A 16804-nucleotide genomic window follows, 5' to 3' on the forward strand; every position below is an offset into this window, starting at 1 on the left:
GTTAAGAAGGTTAACTCTAGTATACACACACACACACACACACACCCCTCCACCCTTTTGCAAGCCACCTTATTATTTGCATTGTTTACATAGCACAGGGCCTCTTGTGTAATGTTTGGCTATGAAACACTTACCTTCTCTGAGTGCTTGAACTGACGCCAGTAACTATCGTACATGCGCTTGGTAGTTCTCTCTGGGTAGCAGGTCACTGTCTTAATGTAAACCTTCAGGCTGCGTTCAAGTAACTGATTAACTTCCCCATAATCATAATCATCATACCTAAGCAAAATAAGGCAGACTGAATATTTTGTCTGGACCCACATGGCTTTTTAAATTCTGAAACTACACGTATTTATGAACTGAAATACTAGAAGGAGCGGTTACTTATCTTGTATAGTAACTGGAGTTGTTAGAGATGTGTTACCCTATGGGTGCTCCATGTCAGGACGTGCGCATGCCTGTGCACTTTTGATAAGAGATTTTGCGAGCTATGTCCGTCCGCAAGTCCATGCTTGCACCCCAGACACCCTCATGCTCTGGTACGAGAGCATATGGGGAGGAGGCAGCAGACCCACTGCCAGGCCAGTTCCTTCTCAACCATGGAAGTCCAGTGAAAGACTTTGAGGCAGAGAGGAAGAAGGGTGGGAAGTAGAAAACCCACAGGGACACATCTTGAAGAACTCCAATTAGGCTCCAGGAACTTCTCCTGTTTCGAGTAGCGTCCCTATGGGTGTTCCACATCAGAAAATTCACGAGCAGTACCTCATTTATGGAGGAGGGTGCTGAAAAGGCGGATTCAGTAGAACAGCATCACTGAAGCAACTTCAGCTCTGCAAGTCGATACAAGAGCATAGTGCCGGGAAAACGTGTGTACTGAAGACCAGGTGGCTGCCCTGCAGATGTCAAGGATAGGTATGTTTTTCAGTATGGCTACAAAGGTAGACTGAGCCCTGGTGGAATGAGCAGTGTGTGAGAGAGAGAGTGAGTGTGTGAGTCCCCTAAAGGGCCTGGTCTTATATAGGTAAAAAGCAAGGACTCTTCTTATGTTCAGTGTATGGAGGCTCGTTCCTCCTCTCAAACAGTGAGGCTTGAGATAAACACCAGCAGGTGAATCTCTTAATGTGGAATTCTGGAAAACCTTAGTCGGAAGGGAAGGTGTGGTCATAGTGTCACCTTGTTCAACAGAACACTATATAGTGGAGTCAGCCACCAAGGTTCCAAGCTACCATTACCTCAGTCAGGGGGCAGGACATGAGGAATGAGGTCTTAAGGGATAGATCAATATTTGCCTTAGGTTCGGCTGGGTGTTTTCTCAGCGCATTGAGAGCTAAGTTGAGGTCCCATGATGGAGTTGGTTCCTTGACAGAAGGGAAAAGGTTAAACACGTCCTAGCAGTTGGGAGACATAGTGGTATGGTAGGCCTCCTGTGGCTCTAGAGCAAGAAAATTCCTGGATGGCACTGATGATGAAGAAGCTGTGTGCCTGGAAGAGATTCAACGTCCAAGATGTAACCCTGCAAGCTGATGACTGCAATGGAAGCTCTGATCAGGATGTCGTTCAGGAAAGGGTCCCTGCAACCTGAGTCTGGCTATTATCACCACCACCATCTTTGTAACAACCCTGAGGGCAGAGGACAGGCTAAATGGGAGTGTTTGCTACTGAAAATGTTTTCTGAAGTTTCCCCCAGGATAGGGGTGACACTGTAGAGGACAGGGTCTCCATCCAAAACTTCATTTTCTTCATCCATTTATTGAGCCTTTAGAGGTCAAAAATGATTGATAATCCCCCCACACACATGCCTGTGCTCTTCTGTAGAATGCAAAAAAATGGATTAGAACCCAGAGAATCTTTCTTCTGAGGAAACACACTCCGTCAGTCCCATGTCCAGAAGAGGAGATGTTTTGTTCCAGATCAGATTGTGTTTTATGAGGTCATTGGAGCTGGATGAGTGGATGAAGAACAGATGGGGTGGTGTCTCTGGCTCATTGTTTCCTTGATGCACTTGTTTGTGGTTGATGAAAACCATTTATCTAGGAAATGGGAAATCCTGTCCCTTCACTTCAGCTCTGGGCAGATGCCTATGTGATATTTAACATAAAGGGGATTTGGGGGCTGAGGTCCCTCTGGACTTGTGACTCAGACCTTGATTCCACTGTTTTCCCTTGGGGAATCTGTTGTCCCTTTGCTAGTACCTCTGAGAATGGGGAGAGAAAGGACAGCCTCTGTTTGAAGGTTGACTTATAATTCACTCCTTAGAGAACTTAGTGGGAAGGGACAGTGTGTTTGGATTTGCCACACTCTCAGCCACCATCTTCTCCAATTTTTCTCCAAAAAAAAAAAAAAAAAAAAAAAAAAAAAAAAGGGGAGCCTGTAAGCTTGGCTGAGCATATGACCTGCTTAGATTGAGTATCCATCTTCCAAGGTGGTGTCTGGCTGGAAACCATGGCTCAGGCTGAAAACCTCATTGCATCCATTGAGGCATCTGCTACAAATGCTGTTGCTAGCGAGACTAAGGTGGCATCAAAATCAGGGCGATCTCTGTCCTTAAGGGCTTTGAGATCTTCTAGCCAGGAAAGAGATGCTCTTGCAAAGCAGGTAGCTGCCAGGGATGCTTGGAGGATGGTGGAGGCGGCTTCAAAATTCTTTGAGAGTGGGCTCCATCTTTCTATTTGTGGGTTTTTGTGGTTTCCTTACAGTACAACTCCCCTGATGAGGGACACTACTGCAGCATCAACCTTCAGTATCTCAGCAATAAAGCCTTTTGGTTTTTAATGATATATAGCCTCAGGTAGATCGTATTAATATGCTTGCCTTTATCATGCTTATTCCATTCATCCCTAATCACTTCCTCAAAGAAGAAGTGAAGGGATACTGCAGCACCAGGAGAAGAAGATTCTGAGGGAAGAAATGTACTCTGAGGCTTACTCACAGGGGCTTGCTCAAGTTTCAGAGCCAGACAGTTCACCTTCCTCAGTGGTGATGGAGGATGACTCATATCCTCCTGATTTTTTTGGGATGTTTCCCCCTTCAATCCCCCCCCCCTTTTTTTTAAATTAAACAAAAACCTTTTTTGGATGCTTTAGGAGCATGGACACTCAGCTGTGGCTTTGGTGAGGCCTTTTGTAGCTTGCCTTTCTTAGGGCCTGGTGCTCTCGAGATGTCTGCCTCAGAATCCTCCACCACTGCTTCCTATTCCCCCTGGGAGAAGGGTGGGGACTTGCTGTCAGAACCTCCTGGTCAGCTTGAAAGAGAGAAGAGCTGATTAGAAACCCTGTTTTCTTCCCAGGGTGCTCAGGACCCACTTTATCATGGGGATTGGGGGGCGTGATGGACACTTGTGGTCCACAAGCCTCCCCTCTTTGTTCTGCAGGGGTCCTCCAGGACTTACCCCCCCTAGTCAAATGGTCTGGAACCTCTCTGCTCTACTGCAGGGTTTCTGGTCCAAATTTTCCTTGTTGAAGCTGTGGCTGCCTTGGTGGGCAGGGAACTATACCTGCTTGTCTGACTTGCAGCCTTGGGACCTAATGCAGTTAGGGATGGAAGGCTGGGCATACCTCACCATGTTCTAAGCCTGCGAAGGCTGCCTCACAAATAGAGCACTGCTTGGATTTAACCTGGTGCTTTTTTGGTTGCTCTCCCATGCCTGTAAAGGACAAAGGAGCCAGCAGAGAGACACTACAGCAGAGGCTCAGAGAGAGTTAAGCCCCCAAAAAGTTAACTGATCCAGGGAGGAGAAGGAATGCTGAGGAGGGAGAACACTGCTCCCCACTGCCCAAAAACAGGGCAGAAAAAATTAAAATAGAAGGAAAAGAGGTGAGAGCAAAAGAAACCACCATTGTCTACCTGCTCCTGCAGAGTTAGAGAATCTGGCAGCAAGTAGGAGCAAACTGTACAACGCCAAAATGCTTATCTTCAGAGAGAAATAGGCTTGATGTCCAGAACTGTGGGAGACACCAGGCTGCAGAAGAACCCTTTTCCAATGAATTTTGGTGGAACAGGTTTGATTAACCCCAGTGTTAGGAATTATATTTTCTATCTCAAATGATTCTCATGAGAAGGGTCCCTGAAGAGGGAGGGAGGAAGAAGTTGGGGGTGGATGGGGAGGAGCACACTGGATGGAGTAACCTGTAGAAACTATCTTCAGAATTCACCTGTCTGAGGTGATGAGCTCCCAGGAAGGTAGGAAACGGAAGACAATCCCAATGGGGGGAGTGGTAAGGAGGGGAATACACGCAGTGTAGGATGAGGAGCAGGACAGAGTTTGTAACCCTGGACCAAAGGTTCGAAAACCAGTTCTTTCAAGAATGTTGCTGACTGGAAGGCTATTGTAAGGACATCCCTTTTTCTTCATTATCCTGGCTTCTTTCTTGGGGGCTCGGCCATGCTGGGTAAGACCGTTGAGCCATCTGCAATTTACCGTACTTTCTCTCTTTGCCACAAGCGTACAGATGCCCAGAGATCATAATGTCGCCCAAGAGTCTTTAAGAGAACAAAGAGACCTGGCTTCACTAAACGACTTGGGTCCTTCAAAAGAAGGTCCTTAACTGTGTTTTCTACTTCCTGAGGCAGACCAGAGGATTGCAGCCAAGAAACTTCTGTAGCCATGGAATGTTGCAGCTATATCGGCGGCATTGAGTCAGGCCGGGAAAGATTTCTTGCTGATTGTCTGGCCTTCTGTTAGGAGGGCTTGAAATTGTTCCCTCTGATCATGTGGCAGGAGTTCAATAAAAGATGAAAACTTGCAATAGTTTGTAAAATTGTCTTCTGCTATCAGGGCTTGGTAATTAGCTACTCTGAACTGCAGTGAAGCAGAGTAGCTCTTGTATCCCAGAAGGTCCAGTCTTTTGAGCTCTTTGTTGGATGGTGTTGGGCAGAACCTGTTATCTGTTCCATTTAATAACTGCCTCTATGAACCAAGGAGTTGGGTTCAGAATGGGATGTGAAAAAAATATTCTGACCCTTTGGCTGGGAAGTAGCATTTTCTGTCAGCCCATCATCACATAGGTGGTATAGTAATTGGAGTTTGCCACACAGACGTCAGCTGAACAAGGTGGGCAAGGTAATTTTGCCTGCAGCAGATGTATGAAGAATGTCCAACAGGGAATGTTGGTATTCTGGTGTCTCCTATAATGGAATATGCAGGGTTTCTGCCACAGAAAGGTCCTGAATGGCCTTGAAATCATAAGCATAAGATAGTGGGGGAGGCAAAATAAGAGAAGGGGGTTACACTCCCTCCCCCCGCAAAAAAAGCACAAACAGTGCTAAAAAAACAAAAAGAAAGAATATACGGAGAAAAGAAAGGATTATTGTGAGAGAGGTAGCAAACTGCATAGCTAGCTAACAGACATAGCAATGTTCCACCTCTAGCCATAGGTGGTTGAGAAGGAACTGGAGTGGCAGTGGGTCTGCCTTCGAGCTATATACCCCCATACCAGAGCATGAAAGTGTCTGGGGCGCAGGCATGGATCCATGGACACTGCTGACAAATCACTGATCAACAGCAAATGTGTGTTTGCACCTCCTGTCATGGAGAACCCATAGAGACACAACTCAAAGAAGAACAAAAGTTACTCAGTTCCTAAGAGCCTTTTAAATAGGGTGGCATTTCCTTTTTTCCTGAACTGACAATGTTGTCCATGAGTTCAGAGAAGACATATTTCTGTAAAAATAGCAATCCTAATTTGATTCTGTAATACCAATTCATTTTTTTAAAACAGAGAAATTAAGTTATACTACCACCAGTATTTGTACCAATTTCACTGCAGAAAAATTTAAAAGCCACAGACACCAATTTTTAAACACTGCTTTAGTGTGATAAAAATCTAATGTGTTCCTGTCCCCAAGTAAATATACTTTGCTTACATGCTTCCAAATACACTTATTAGACAGGTCAATTTGTTACATACCTGATTCCAAACATACAGTGAACATAGTTAAATAAAGCTCTTCTCAACATGGTTGTGTCAACATCTTCGTGTGTAGCCATAGTGTTGTAGGTTAGATTGTAGACCATCCGAAACTTCTCATCCAGGAGATGCCCAATATCAGAATAAAGCCTGTTCACAAGGGAGAAGCCATGATTTTCCCAGGTATAGTCCTGTAAGAGCACAAAGAAATACATCAGCGATGCATAAATATGCAAATAGTGCCTTCCCACCTGATCCTCCCTCTGGTTTCTTCCCCAGTTGAAGATCTTGTTCTCTGTTTTGTGTCTCATTCTGCTTTATTAATTCCCCTGCGCGTCCGTCCGTCCCCACCTCCAAATGGGGTATTTTAATCAATAAGTTTTCCCCGGTCAGTTCTGCTTTAGTCCTTAGGTCCTGCAGATTTGGTTCAGACTGGAAAATATTCACACTGATATTATTCAGAGACTGCTGCTTTGGAAAGCTACGAGCCAGAGTGGAAGCACGGGGATGTGCTGTTCCTTAGAGACATGACTTCACTCTTGCACCAAGGACGGAGGAAAAGAGTTAGCAGTTTGAGAAACGCTGCCAGCTGTGCCCACGCAGCAACACTTTCACAGGCTACTACTTCAAACATAACCTCTCTGGGCAGGGATTAGCTTATCCTATGTTCATGAAGTGGCTAGTGCAATGAGGCCTTGCTCCATCACTGGGACCTCTGGATGCTTCTGTAATACAATTGTTACAATAGAAGATATGATTTGGGTAAAAGGTCTCACATTCTACCACCACTCAGCTAGGAAACAGTTAAACAAGTTAGCTATTCTGGAGGAGGTGAAACTTTTGAAGTTGGAAGTCAGTAACTGAAAATCCTTGCCTGTACGCAGAGACATTTCAGTTTCAGTGCAACCTTCCATAAAGCTCTTCTGAAGCAGTGCTGTACATGTCTAACATTGTCTCAAGTCAATGACAATTGTCAGCCTTCTCCCAGAGGAGCCTTCTAAAGTTCATAGAAAGGTCAGCAGTATCTTTGATCTCAGACACAAACTTTGCCTTATCCTTGTCCACAATACACACCCAAGGTGGTGTTTGCGTCACCTTCCAAAACATGGTTTATTGCAGCATGAATTCATCCTGATCAGCACAGACTGTTGTAAATCTAAGGGCTTGTCAACACAGGGAGTTAGTTATTCAAGAATAGCTACTGTGCTTTAAATTCACACCCTACTTTAATCCAAATTAACTTTCAAGTGTAGACTAGCCCTAAGTATGTCTGCTGACAGGAATCGTGACTCCTTTGCTTTACCAAGGAATTTTTTTACACCTATTTTGGTTTGTCTACACCTATTTTGGTTTGTTTGGCTCTGACATGGTTCAAGATTTTCCCATAACTTGCAGTTTATTAATATTAGATTCCCAGGAGATCAAACTGACTTTAGTCAGTGATCTGCTCTAAACACCTAGAGCTGTCCCTATTTTTTTTTTAAATTTGTATTGCAATAGTGCATAGGAGTCCTATTCGTGGATTAGGGCCCCACAGTGCTAGGCACTGCATGGACATAACAAAAAGATGTCCGTTACATACACTTGTTCTGCTAACACAACAGAAGACCTAATACCCCCTGGCCTGAGGTTTACAATTAATAGAGGGTGGGCTAGTCACCCAGCTGAAGCGATGGAAGCCTCTTCATTTGAGATATTTAATAGTTGACTGAACAAAATGCTACAAATATAAAAATATACCATAATGAGCAGTTATCTACCTGGGCTATGTCTACACTTAAAACACGACAGTGGCACAGCTGCAGCACTGCACTTCAGTAGAAACACACTACAGCGACTGGATGGGTTCTCCCATTGCTGTAGGTAATCCACCCCCCTGCAAGGTGGTAGCTAGGTTGAAAGAATTCTTCCATTGATCTAACACTGTCTACACCAGGGGTTAGGCTGGTTTAACTATGTGTCTCAGGGGTGTGGCTTTTTCAACCCCCAAGGAATTTAGCAATGGCAATCTAACTTTTCAGTGTAGACCAGCTCTTGATCCTCTACTTGGACCTGGACATTTAACATGGATGTCCTTCTACTACATCTTATTTTTCCAGTAAAGAGAGACTTAGGGCATGTCTGCATGAACACTTGCTGCAAAGCAAGCTGGGGCATAAACCTACAGTACACCAAAGGGCACTAGGGAACTTTTAGCGTGCAGCAGCACAGTCCACACAGAGTTAGAGCAAGGTATGCTGGTGTGCTATAGATTTGTGCCCCAGCTTTCTGCACAGCAAGTAGTCATGCAGACCTGCCCTTAAAATGTTGGGGTTAATTTATTTTAAAAAGTAAGTGCATTTAAGTACCTGAGCTCGGAATGTTGGCAGATGTTCTTCTCCCCGCCTGGCAAAGTCTTTGTACCCAAAACCAGGATCTTCGATATAGCGGGAGACATCCGACGTGGAAACCATTTCATCATCAAATGCTGAGAAGGACAGCAAAATGCTGTGTTTAAGACAGATAAGTATGGAGGCCGTTGTAGCCTTCTGATCCTCTCCCTCAACAAAGACTACAAGGCGCGCTGAACACAATATTTAAAGTTTGCAACTAATTCTGTGTACAAAGAAGAGGATAACATGTTGGTGTAGGAAGAGTATTAGGAGAATTTCAATCAATTTCCGTTCAGTTTATGATATTACGCTTGTGTACATTTGTCAATGTAATTCATAGTAATTGGCTTGATTTACTTCGCACCAGTGTTTCAATTTTTTATTCTTAATTTTGCAAGTAAATATTTAAATTTATTTTTATACTTCTCCCTTTTTCAGAGATTTTCTAAAACCCTTCATTGAAACAATGGGCAAGATGTTTTTAAACAGATTGCAGGGTGGGATGAGGGAGTGAGGTTAGTAACAAGAAATCCAGAAAAGAGGAAGATTGCAATAGTAAAGGTTTGAGATGACCTGGGAGTGGATCAGTAATTTATTTGTTAGAATAGGGAGGAAAAGTTCAATTTTGGAGACGAAGAAAGAAAGGTTAGGACCTTAGTCATAGCTTGGTTGAGGGGGTAGATATCGAAGATGACCCTAATGCTGCCTAGAGTGTTAGGAAGAATTAAGGTGTGACTCAATTAACGGGGAATGGAGATAGCACAGGGCTTGGGAGAAAAGGCAAGTTCAGTTTTGACTCTACTGAATTTGAGATTACAGCAGGCTATATAAGACTGAAAGGAGTGGTATGTCTTACAGTACTGTTTATAACAAAAAACCGTAAGTTACAACACACAACTGTAGTTCATGTTTTTCTTACTATATACAAACTAGCAAAGTGTTAAGAGAGCACATGCCATATAACAAAACACTTGTGAGCTGTGGTAAGCATTCATACAGACTTAATGAGGGGCAAGGGTCAATTAACTAAACTAACTAACAACACTAACTAAATATAGTAAAGAAAGAAAACACTAAATATGTACATGGACAAGTGTTCTCACAGACAAGTGATGAGCACAAGAGGAACAAGGATTCCGACCATGCAGCAGTAAGAGGGAACTGAAAGGGGCATCATCCCTCACAGCCTCATAACTTTGCCTGCACCACGAGGCTACGTACAATTGCATGTGAGGGCCAATGAACATTGCTGCAAAACCTTCCAGCTCCAGCACATGGCATACATGCACACCCGTGTTTGGAATACATATAGGGACCATCATTCAAAGAAGAACTAAATCATACAAGACTTGGCTTGTAGATACCAATTCAAAACTATATGAAAGCAGTGAATTCTACAGTTCATCAAGATCCAGGCTGAACTTATGCCAAGAGTTACAGTAACTATGCATCTCTGAAGAGCTCCAACAATGTGTTACTAAATGAGGACAGGTTCTCTAGCAGGAATCAATTTATCTCCACTGAACAAACAGGTGGCTTGATTGTGTAACTACCTTTACAGGAGTTGATTACCACATAGCTGACTGCATTTGACCCTGATATTAAATCTTGGCTCACTTCCACATGAACTGACAGAAAAATTGCCAGATGTCCACTGTTCACACTTAAAACAAAAACAGTTCATCTAAGAATCACAGGGATGCTTTATCTTCTTTCTGGCTCATTAACTAATCAAGACATAACTGTGTAGGAAGAAACTTGCATGGCACCTGCCCTTGGTAATCATCCCTGAAGATTATTTCAAGTTAGATTTAATTCTCATTGGTTTACAGTTTGTATTTTCCTATTTGCTGCTTCCTGCAGCTATAAGACTTAAACTCTAGCATTAGAGTGTTTTAGTAAAACTATGGGAGTCTCACAGATCAGTACCTATGAAGTACCCTTTGAAAAAAGAAAAAGCTAAGCTAAGAAGCATAGCATCTCTAGCCGTCTTCTCTTACTACAGTTCCCAAGAAATACCAATACAGTACACCCTTGCCATAATGAACCTCTAGGGATCCAAACCATTTGTTCGTTATAGCCAGCGGTTTGTTATAGTGAAAGAGCCCTGCTGGGGCTGTGGTGGACGGATCCAGAGAACAGGTTCGCTTTAGCCCAAGGTTTGTAATTGTGAAGGGTGTTATAGTGAGCATCTACCGTACCACACTGTGACGATCTGTACCATTATGTTCATCCCTTTTACAGAAACTACAGTGTTAGGATATAGACATTCAGGCCTGTCTGCAAAGGCCTGTACTTTAAGAATTTAGGTGTATTCTTATCACTTGGCTAGTTAGAGGTATAAAAGAAAGAATCAAAATCACTGTCTGCCAGTGTAAGGTCCTTCTCTTACTGTGACAGTCTGAGGCCCTGTTCTTAGGCTAAGGCCTTTGGCTAAGCAACAGAGGCAGCCATAAGCTGGGAAGTGACCGGTCACATCCTCACATTCCAAACTAGTCACATTGAAAGAAGGTGCTACTGGGCTGTTAGGAATACACTCCTGTCCTGATAATGCCTGTCACCTCCAGAGAAAGGGAAGTGCCTAGAAGATGTAAAAGGAAACTTAGTTTGATAGCATCCTGTCTGGCAAGAACTCACTTATCAATAGCTGGGATGTAAAATCCTCACTTCTGTATTGTTTTGTCATTACAGTTCCCACTTTGCTATTGTTTGTCTGTATAATCTCTGTCTGGTTCTGTGATTGTTTCTGTCTGCTGTATAATTAATTTTTGCTGGGTGTAAACTAATTAAGATGGTGGGATATAATTGGTTACATAATCATGTTACAATATGTTAGGATTGGTTAGTTAAATTTCAGGAAAATGATTGGTTAAGGTATAGCTAAGCAGAACTCAAGTTTTACTATATAGTCTGCACTCAATCAGGAAGTGAGTGGGTGGGTGTGGGGAGCGGAAATGGGAACAGGGAATGGGGGTGGGGAAATTGGAATCATGTTAGGCTAAGGGGGGAAATGGGAACAAGGACACAGGTGTAAGGCTCTGTGGTGTCAGAGCTGGGAAGGGGGACACTAAGGAAGGAAACTGGAATCATGCTTGCTGGAAGTTCACCCCAATAAACATCGAATTGTTCGCACCTTTGGACTTCGGGTATTGTTGCTCTCTGTTCGTGTGAGAAGGACCAGGGAAGGAAGTGGGTGAAGGAATAAGCCCCCTAACATACGGGGATGTGAGTGATTGCTGGACACAGACTAGGAAAGAGTCTAGTCTGTAAAAGAAGCTTATTGGAACATCTCTGAGGGTGAGATTTACCTGCATTTAGTTTCCTACTGTATTAGGCTTAGACTTGCGTGTTTTTGTTTTATTTTGCTTAGTAAATTTACTTTGTTCTGTCTGTTATTACTTTGAACTACTTAAATCCTACTTTTTATACTTAATAAAATCACTTTTTGTTTATTAAATTAACCCAGAGCACGTAATTAATACCCGGGGGAGCAAGCAGCTGTGCATCTCTCTCCATCAGTGTTATAGAGGACAAAAATTTATGAGTTTACCGTGTATAAACTTTATACAGAGTAAAACTGATTTATTTGGGGGTTTGGATCCCACTGGGAGCACTTCTTAAGCTGTTTTCAGTTAAGCCTGCAGCTTTTGGGGGACGTGGTTCAGACCTGGGTCTGTGTTTGCAGCAGGCTAGCGTGTCTGGCTCAACAAGACAGGGTACTGAAGTCCCAAGCTGCCAGGGAAAACGGGTTCAGAGGTAGTCTCAGAACTTCAGTTTTGGCAGTTCACAGGGGGGTTTCCATGATCCAACCCATCACAGGTATCATTTGAAAACTCAATTTGCTGATAATTGTCCAAGTAAATTATATGGCAACATTGTAATAAAGTTATAAAATTCTACTGTATGACATTACTGAGGCATATTCCAAAGTTCAGAAAAGCAGGCACAAACCAGTTCCTTAGAGACAAAAGGCAAACTGATGCCTCAGCCAGGTGTGAACAAAATCAAATGGACTATCACCTGGTTAAAGCAGCCATTCTCTGGCAGGAAAAGAGGGTGCGAGCAAGAAATTTACTCCTTGGAAAAGGAACAGCTGGTGGTTCCTACCCACAGACTTTCTGTCTCTTGAACCTCAGCTAGAGATCATTTCTCAAACAGGAGGAAAACGTATGAGAGTGGGAAACAAACACCAAGTGACTCCTCCCTTTCTCTCTGCCCACGGCATTCAGAAGTACAAGGAATGACATATTGGAGTGGGGAGAGGGGTCCTAGCTTGTATTGTGCAAGAGAGCGTTGGGCAATACAAGAAGCACGCTTCTGGGGACAAGTCTACGACTGGGAATTTGCTGCTGTTGCTCTGCAATATAATTCAGGAGTGGCTGGCTACAGCATTCACAATACAGCTGGGAGTAATCTACATGCTGGAGGTTGTGTTGTTAGCAGTCCAGGACTAGTTGCTCTCACAGTGAAGCAGTGTAAAAGGCACCCCAGGTTGGAGAATTGAGGGGACACAGCTGTTCAACAGTCCAGATTGTATGCTGGATAATGTCACACACATGTTATACTCCTCGGGGAATTCTGCACCACTGTGCACATGCATATTTCACGTGCCATGCATATTTTTAATTTTTTCGCAGAAAATAGCTTCTGCTGAAAAATTGATGCAATTCCATCTTTTGCCCACCAGAGGGCACTGTGGCACAGGCAGCTGCTCCTGGCAAGCCCCAACCAGCTAGGGAAGAGAAAGAGCCTGCCTTTTTCCACAGTGCCTGTTGAGCCAGGTCAAGAGACAGGGGATACAGGGAGACAGACAGCATGCGGCTGCTGGGAGGATCACAGACAGGGGCTCATAAGGGCTAGTGGGAGAGGACAGACTGGGGCACGGGCTGAATGGGAATGGAGGCGCAGGGCCACAGAGTGGAGGGAGGTGCAGGGCCACATGGGCATAGTGGAAGAGGTGCAGGGCTACAGGGGGAAAGGGGATGGCTGAGTGGGGGCATGGAGACACATGGGAACAGGGGGTGCACGGACATATGGGGATGGGGTGTTGTCATAAAGGGAAGGGTAAACACCTTTAAAATCCCTCCTGGCCAGAGTAAAAATCCTTCACCTGTAAAGGGTTAAGAAGCTAGGATAACCTCACTGGCACCTGACCAAAATGACCAATGAGGAGACAAGATATTTCCAAACCGGGGGGGGGGGGGGGGGGGGAAGAGAAACAAAGGGTGTGTGTGTGTGTGTGTGTGAGTGAGAGAGAGAGATATATGCATTTGCCGGGAACAGAAAGGAATGGAGTCTTATAACTTAGTAAGTAATCTAGCTAGATATGCATTAGATTCTGTTTGTTTAAATGGCTGAGAAAATAAGCTGTGCTGAATGGAATGGATATTCCTGTTTTTGTGTCATTTTGTAACTTACGGTTTTGCCTAGAGGGATTTTCTATGTTTTGTATCTAATTACCCTGTAAGGTATTTACCATCCTGATTTTACTTTTTCTTCAATTAAAATTCTTCTTTTAAGAACCTGATTGCTTTTCCTTTGTTCTTAAGATCCAAGGGTTTGGGTCTGTGTTCACCTATGCAAATTGGTGAGGATTTTTATCAAGTCTTCCCCAGGAAAGGGGGTGTAGGGTTTGGGGAGGATTTTGGGGGGGGGGAAGACGTTTCCAAGCGGGCTCTTTCCCAGTTATATATCTGTTAGACACTTCGTGGTGGCAGCAATAAAGTCCAAGGGAAAAAGGAAAATAGTTTGTACCTTGGGGAAGTTTTAACCTAAGCTGGTAAAAATAAGCTTAGGATGTTTTCATGCAGGTCCCCACATCTGTATCCTAGAGTTCAGAGTGGGGAAGAAACCTTGACAGGTGTCTGAGTGGGGGTGGAGGGACACATGTGAACAAGGGGTGCAAGGACACATGGGGCACAGAGACACAGGAGCAGATGTGCCTGATTGAATGGGAGAGACTAGGGGTCAGCTAGGGTCTGCACAGGTACACTCCCTAACAATCCTTCCCTGCCCCCTGCAAAAAACCTGTTCCATATTTTTCCCACCCATACACAAACAACCCTTCAAGTTCATACCCAGGCTCCTTCCCAGCAATTACTTCCCTCTCCTTCAGCTCCTCTGTTACCCCTGACTCCCGCAAGCCTCTGCATTGCTTCTGAGAGGTCCAAAAAATATGGTTCTGTTCTGTAGTTTAAATGAATTATTACTTAAAGAGTTCTGTATTAAATATGCCTAGTGAAGGAATCTATTTGTCAAAAAATGTTTCCTGAATCTTTTTTGTTGTCCTTATTGTTACAGCCATACTTACTGACAGGTATTTTGAAATAAAATTACCAAAAAAATTGAAACTGATGTGATTATATTGTGTTATTTTGACAAATAAAATATGTGGAATTTTAAAATTGTGTGCAGAATTTTTAATTTTTTGGTGCAGAATTTTTAGGCGCAGAATTCTCCCATGAGTAATGTGAAACAGACTTCAGCTATTCCTTGTCCACGGATGAAACTATTATTCTCAGGAGTTTAAAAAAAGAGAAACATAGCAAAGCAGACTCCCTAATTCTGAAGTTTGAAGGATAACTTAGAAATAAATTAAAAATGTTTTATGAAACCTTCATCACAATACAGGAAAGGGCTATAGGATAACAAAACAACACCTCAAAAATAGATAATTTCAATCCATCCCCTTCCCCCCTCTCCTTGAGATTGTCCCTTCAGGAGAAGGTTGAAGCTCAATGATGGAGTAATGTAGGGAAGTCTGTGCTTCCACATTCTGTCTTATACTTATTTCTGGAACAGAAAATTTTTCCTTCTAAGACTATTAGCAAGGGACTTTCCAGAAACACTATTTGAAAATGTGACAGAAGTCTGCTATTCAAAAATCTTATTAAGGAATGAACTGGGATTTAAAGATAGGCAGCACTATGAAAAAGCAGTTTCTCCTGAAGTTGTGTGCAAGTTTCTTACTGACAAAAGATGACTAATTTCTAGTAACAATGAGGATTAATATATTTGAGAACCAAGAAATCTGAATGAGACAGGCAGTGACACATGAGCCAGCCTTACTACCCTGTGAAAATCCAGATCAGTATAACTGCTAAAGTCCACTAATTGGATTGGACTGTAGAATTCTAGTTATAATGGAGCAGAGAAAGAAGGGGAGGCAGAGAGGGTTAAGTACCTCCAGTAACTACTAGAAGACTCTCTTTCTTCTCCTTTTCAAAGCGAGTTGCCATTTCTTCCTGTGAGGCCTCCTCTTCCTCCTTTTCTTCTTGCAGCCTCTTCATTCTTTCCATTAAGGCTTCCAGCTCACTCAAAGAATCTGCAATCTGGAAAAAACCAAAAAGAAACCCAAAAACCAATCATGATATTTTGGAAAATTAAAAAGTAAATGGCATCATAGTTGTCTAGGAGTAAAAGCTCAAATTAAATATTCTCAAAAGTTATCTCTATCCTTGAAAACACAGCATATGGTACATATACTTTGAGTACATTATAGGTGATGCATCTTTGAAAGTCTTTCACAAAGGCTATGTCTATGCTGCAATGTAAGCCCAGGGTTAGTGGGACTCGAGTCAGCTGACCCTTGTTAGAGAACCCTGGGCTTGAGCATCTACACTGATTCTAATTGTATATTAAGAATTTTGTAACCTAGGCTCAAAACTGTGGTTCTGATGTCCACACTGCAGCACGCTGATCCAAGTCAAACCAACCAGATTCCAAGTCATTCGCCCAGAATCCCTAGTACCCTCCCAAAACATGGCTGCTCTAGCCCTTTGACTGTGATGCACTGTCAGAAAATTTTATTGCCCATGCTGCACATTAAAGTAAGTTTAAACAGCCTGCCAACATAGCCAGCCAGAGAGACATTTTGATATGTAGGCCCCCAGCTACCAGGGGCAGGGTGGATGTGCCTTTTGAAAAACTTCTTGCTTGCATTTTCACTCCCATGTCAAGAAACAGGCAGAGCTTGTCTGAGGCACTGGTGGACGTTTTAGCAGCTTTTTCTGATCTACCAAAAGTACCTGACAGGTTTCATGATGGAGCAAGTAGGAGGTGGCGGCAGAGAAGTATCCAGGCATGGCAGACGCTGCTCAGTACAAGTCAGCAGAGTCACTGATGCCCCCTACATAATTCGGCGCACGCCCACAAGCAGAGATTGGTGGGATCATGTAGTCATGAAGACCTGAGATGTCAAGCAGTGGGTCCAGAAGTTTTTCATGAAGAAAGCAGCATTTCGGAGCTTTGTGAGCAGCTTACTCTGACTCACCAGCGTAAAGAGACACACAAGGGCACCCTTGCCTATCCAGAAGCAGGTTGCCATAACTGTCCGGAAGCTGGCTACCCCAGACCGCTACAGGTTTGTTCTCAACCAGTTTGGTGTTAGAAAGTCAACTGTGGGTAAAGTGAGCTTTCTGAGGCAATCAGGCACGTGGTTTGCCACAAAGTGGCAGGCATTAAAGCTATTCCGGAGGTAATTGTTAGCTTTGAGAAAATGAGGTTTCCAAACTGTGCTGGGGCCAT

General features: G+C 43.5%; 1 protein-coding gene across 3 annotated transcripts in view; it reads right to left on the reverse strand.

Annotated features, from left to right (window-relative positions):
• Nucleotides 1–16804, reverse strand: part of SESN3 (sestrin 3) — an 84886-nt gene that overhangs the window by 11520 nt on the left and 56562 nt on the right. For all 3 annotated transcript variants that reach the window (XM_037889745.2, XM_043529215.1, XM_043529220.1), the window contains 4 exons: nucleotides 15462–15609; nucleotides 8255–8373; nucleotides 5907–6097; nucleotides 135–279 (listed from right to left, as the gene is read on the reverse strand). In XM_037889745.2, coding sequence (XP_037745673.1) covers nucleotides 135–279; nucleotides 5907–6097; nucleotides 8255–8373; nucleotides 15462–15609 — 603 coding nt within the window. The remainder of the gene's footprint in view (nucleotides 1–134; nucleotides 280–5906; nucleotides 6098–8254; nucleotides 8374–15461; nucleotides 15610–16804) is intronic.

Source organism: Chelonia mydas, chromosome 1 (genome assembly GCF_015237465.2).
Source record: "Chelonia mydas isolate rCheMyd1 chromosome 1, rCheMyd1.pri.v2, whole genome shotgun sequence".
NCBI classification, from domain to species: Eukaryota; Metazoa; Chordata; order Testudines; family Cheloniidae; genus Chelonia; species Chelonia mydas.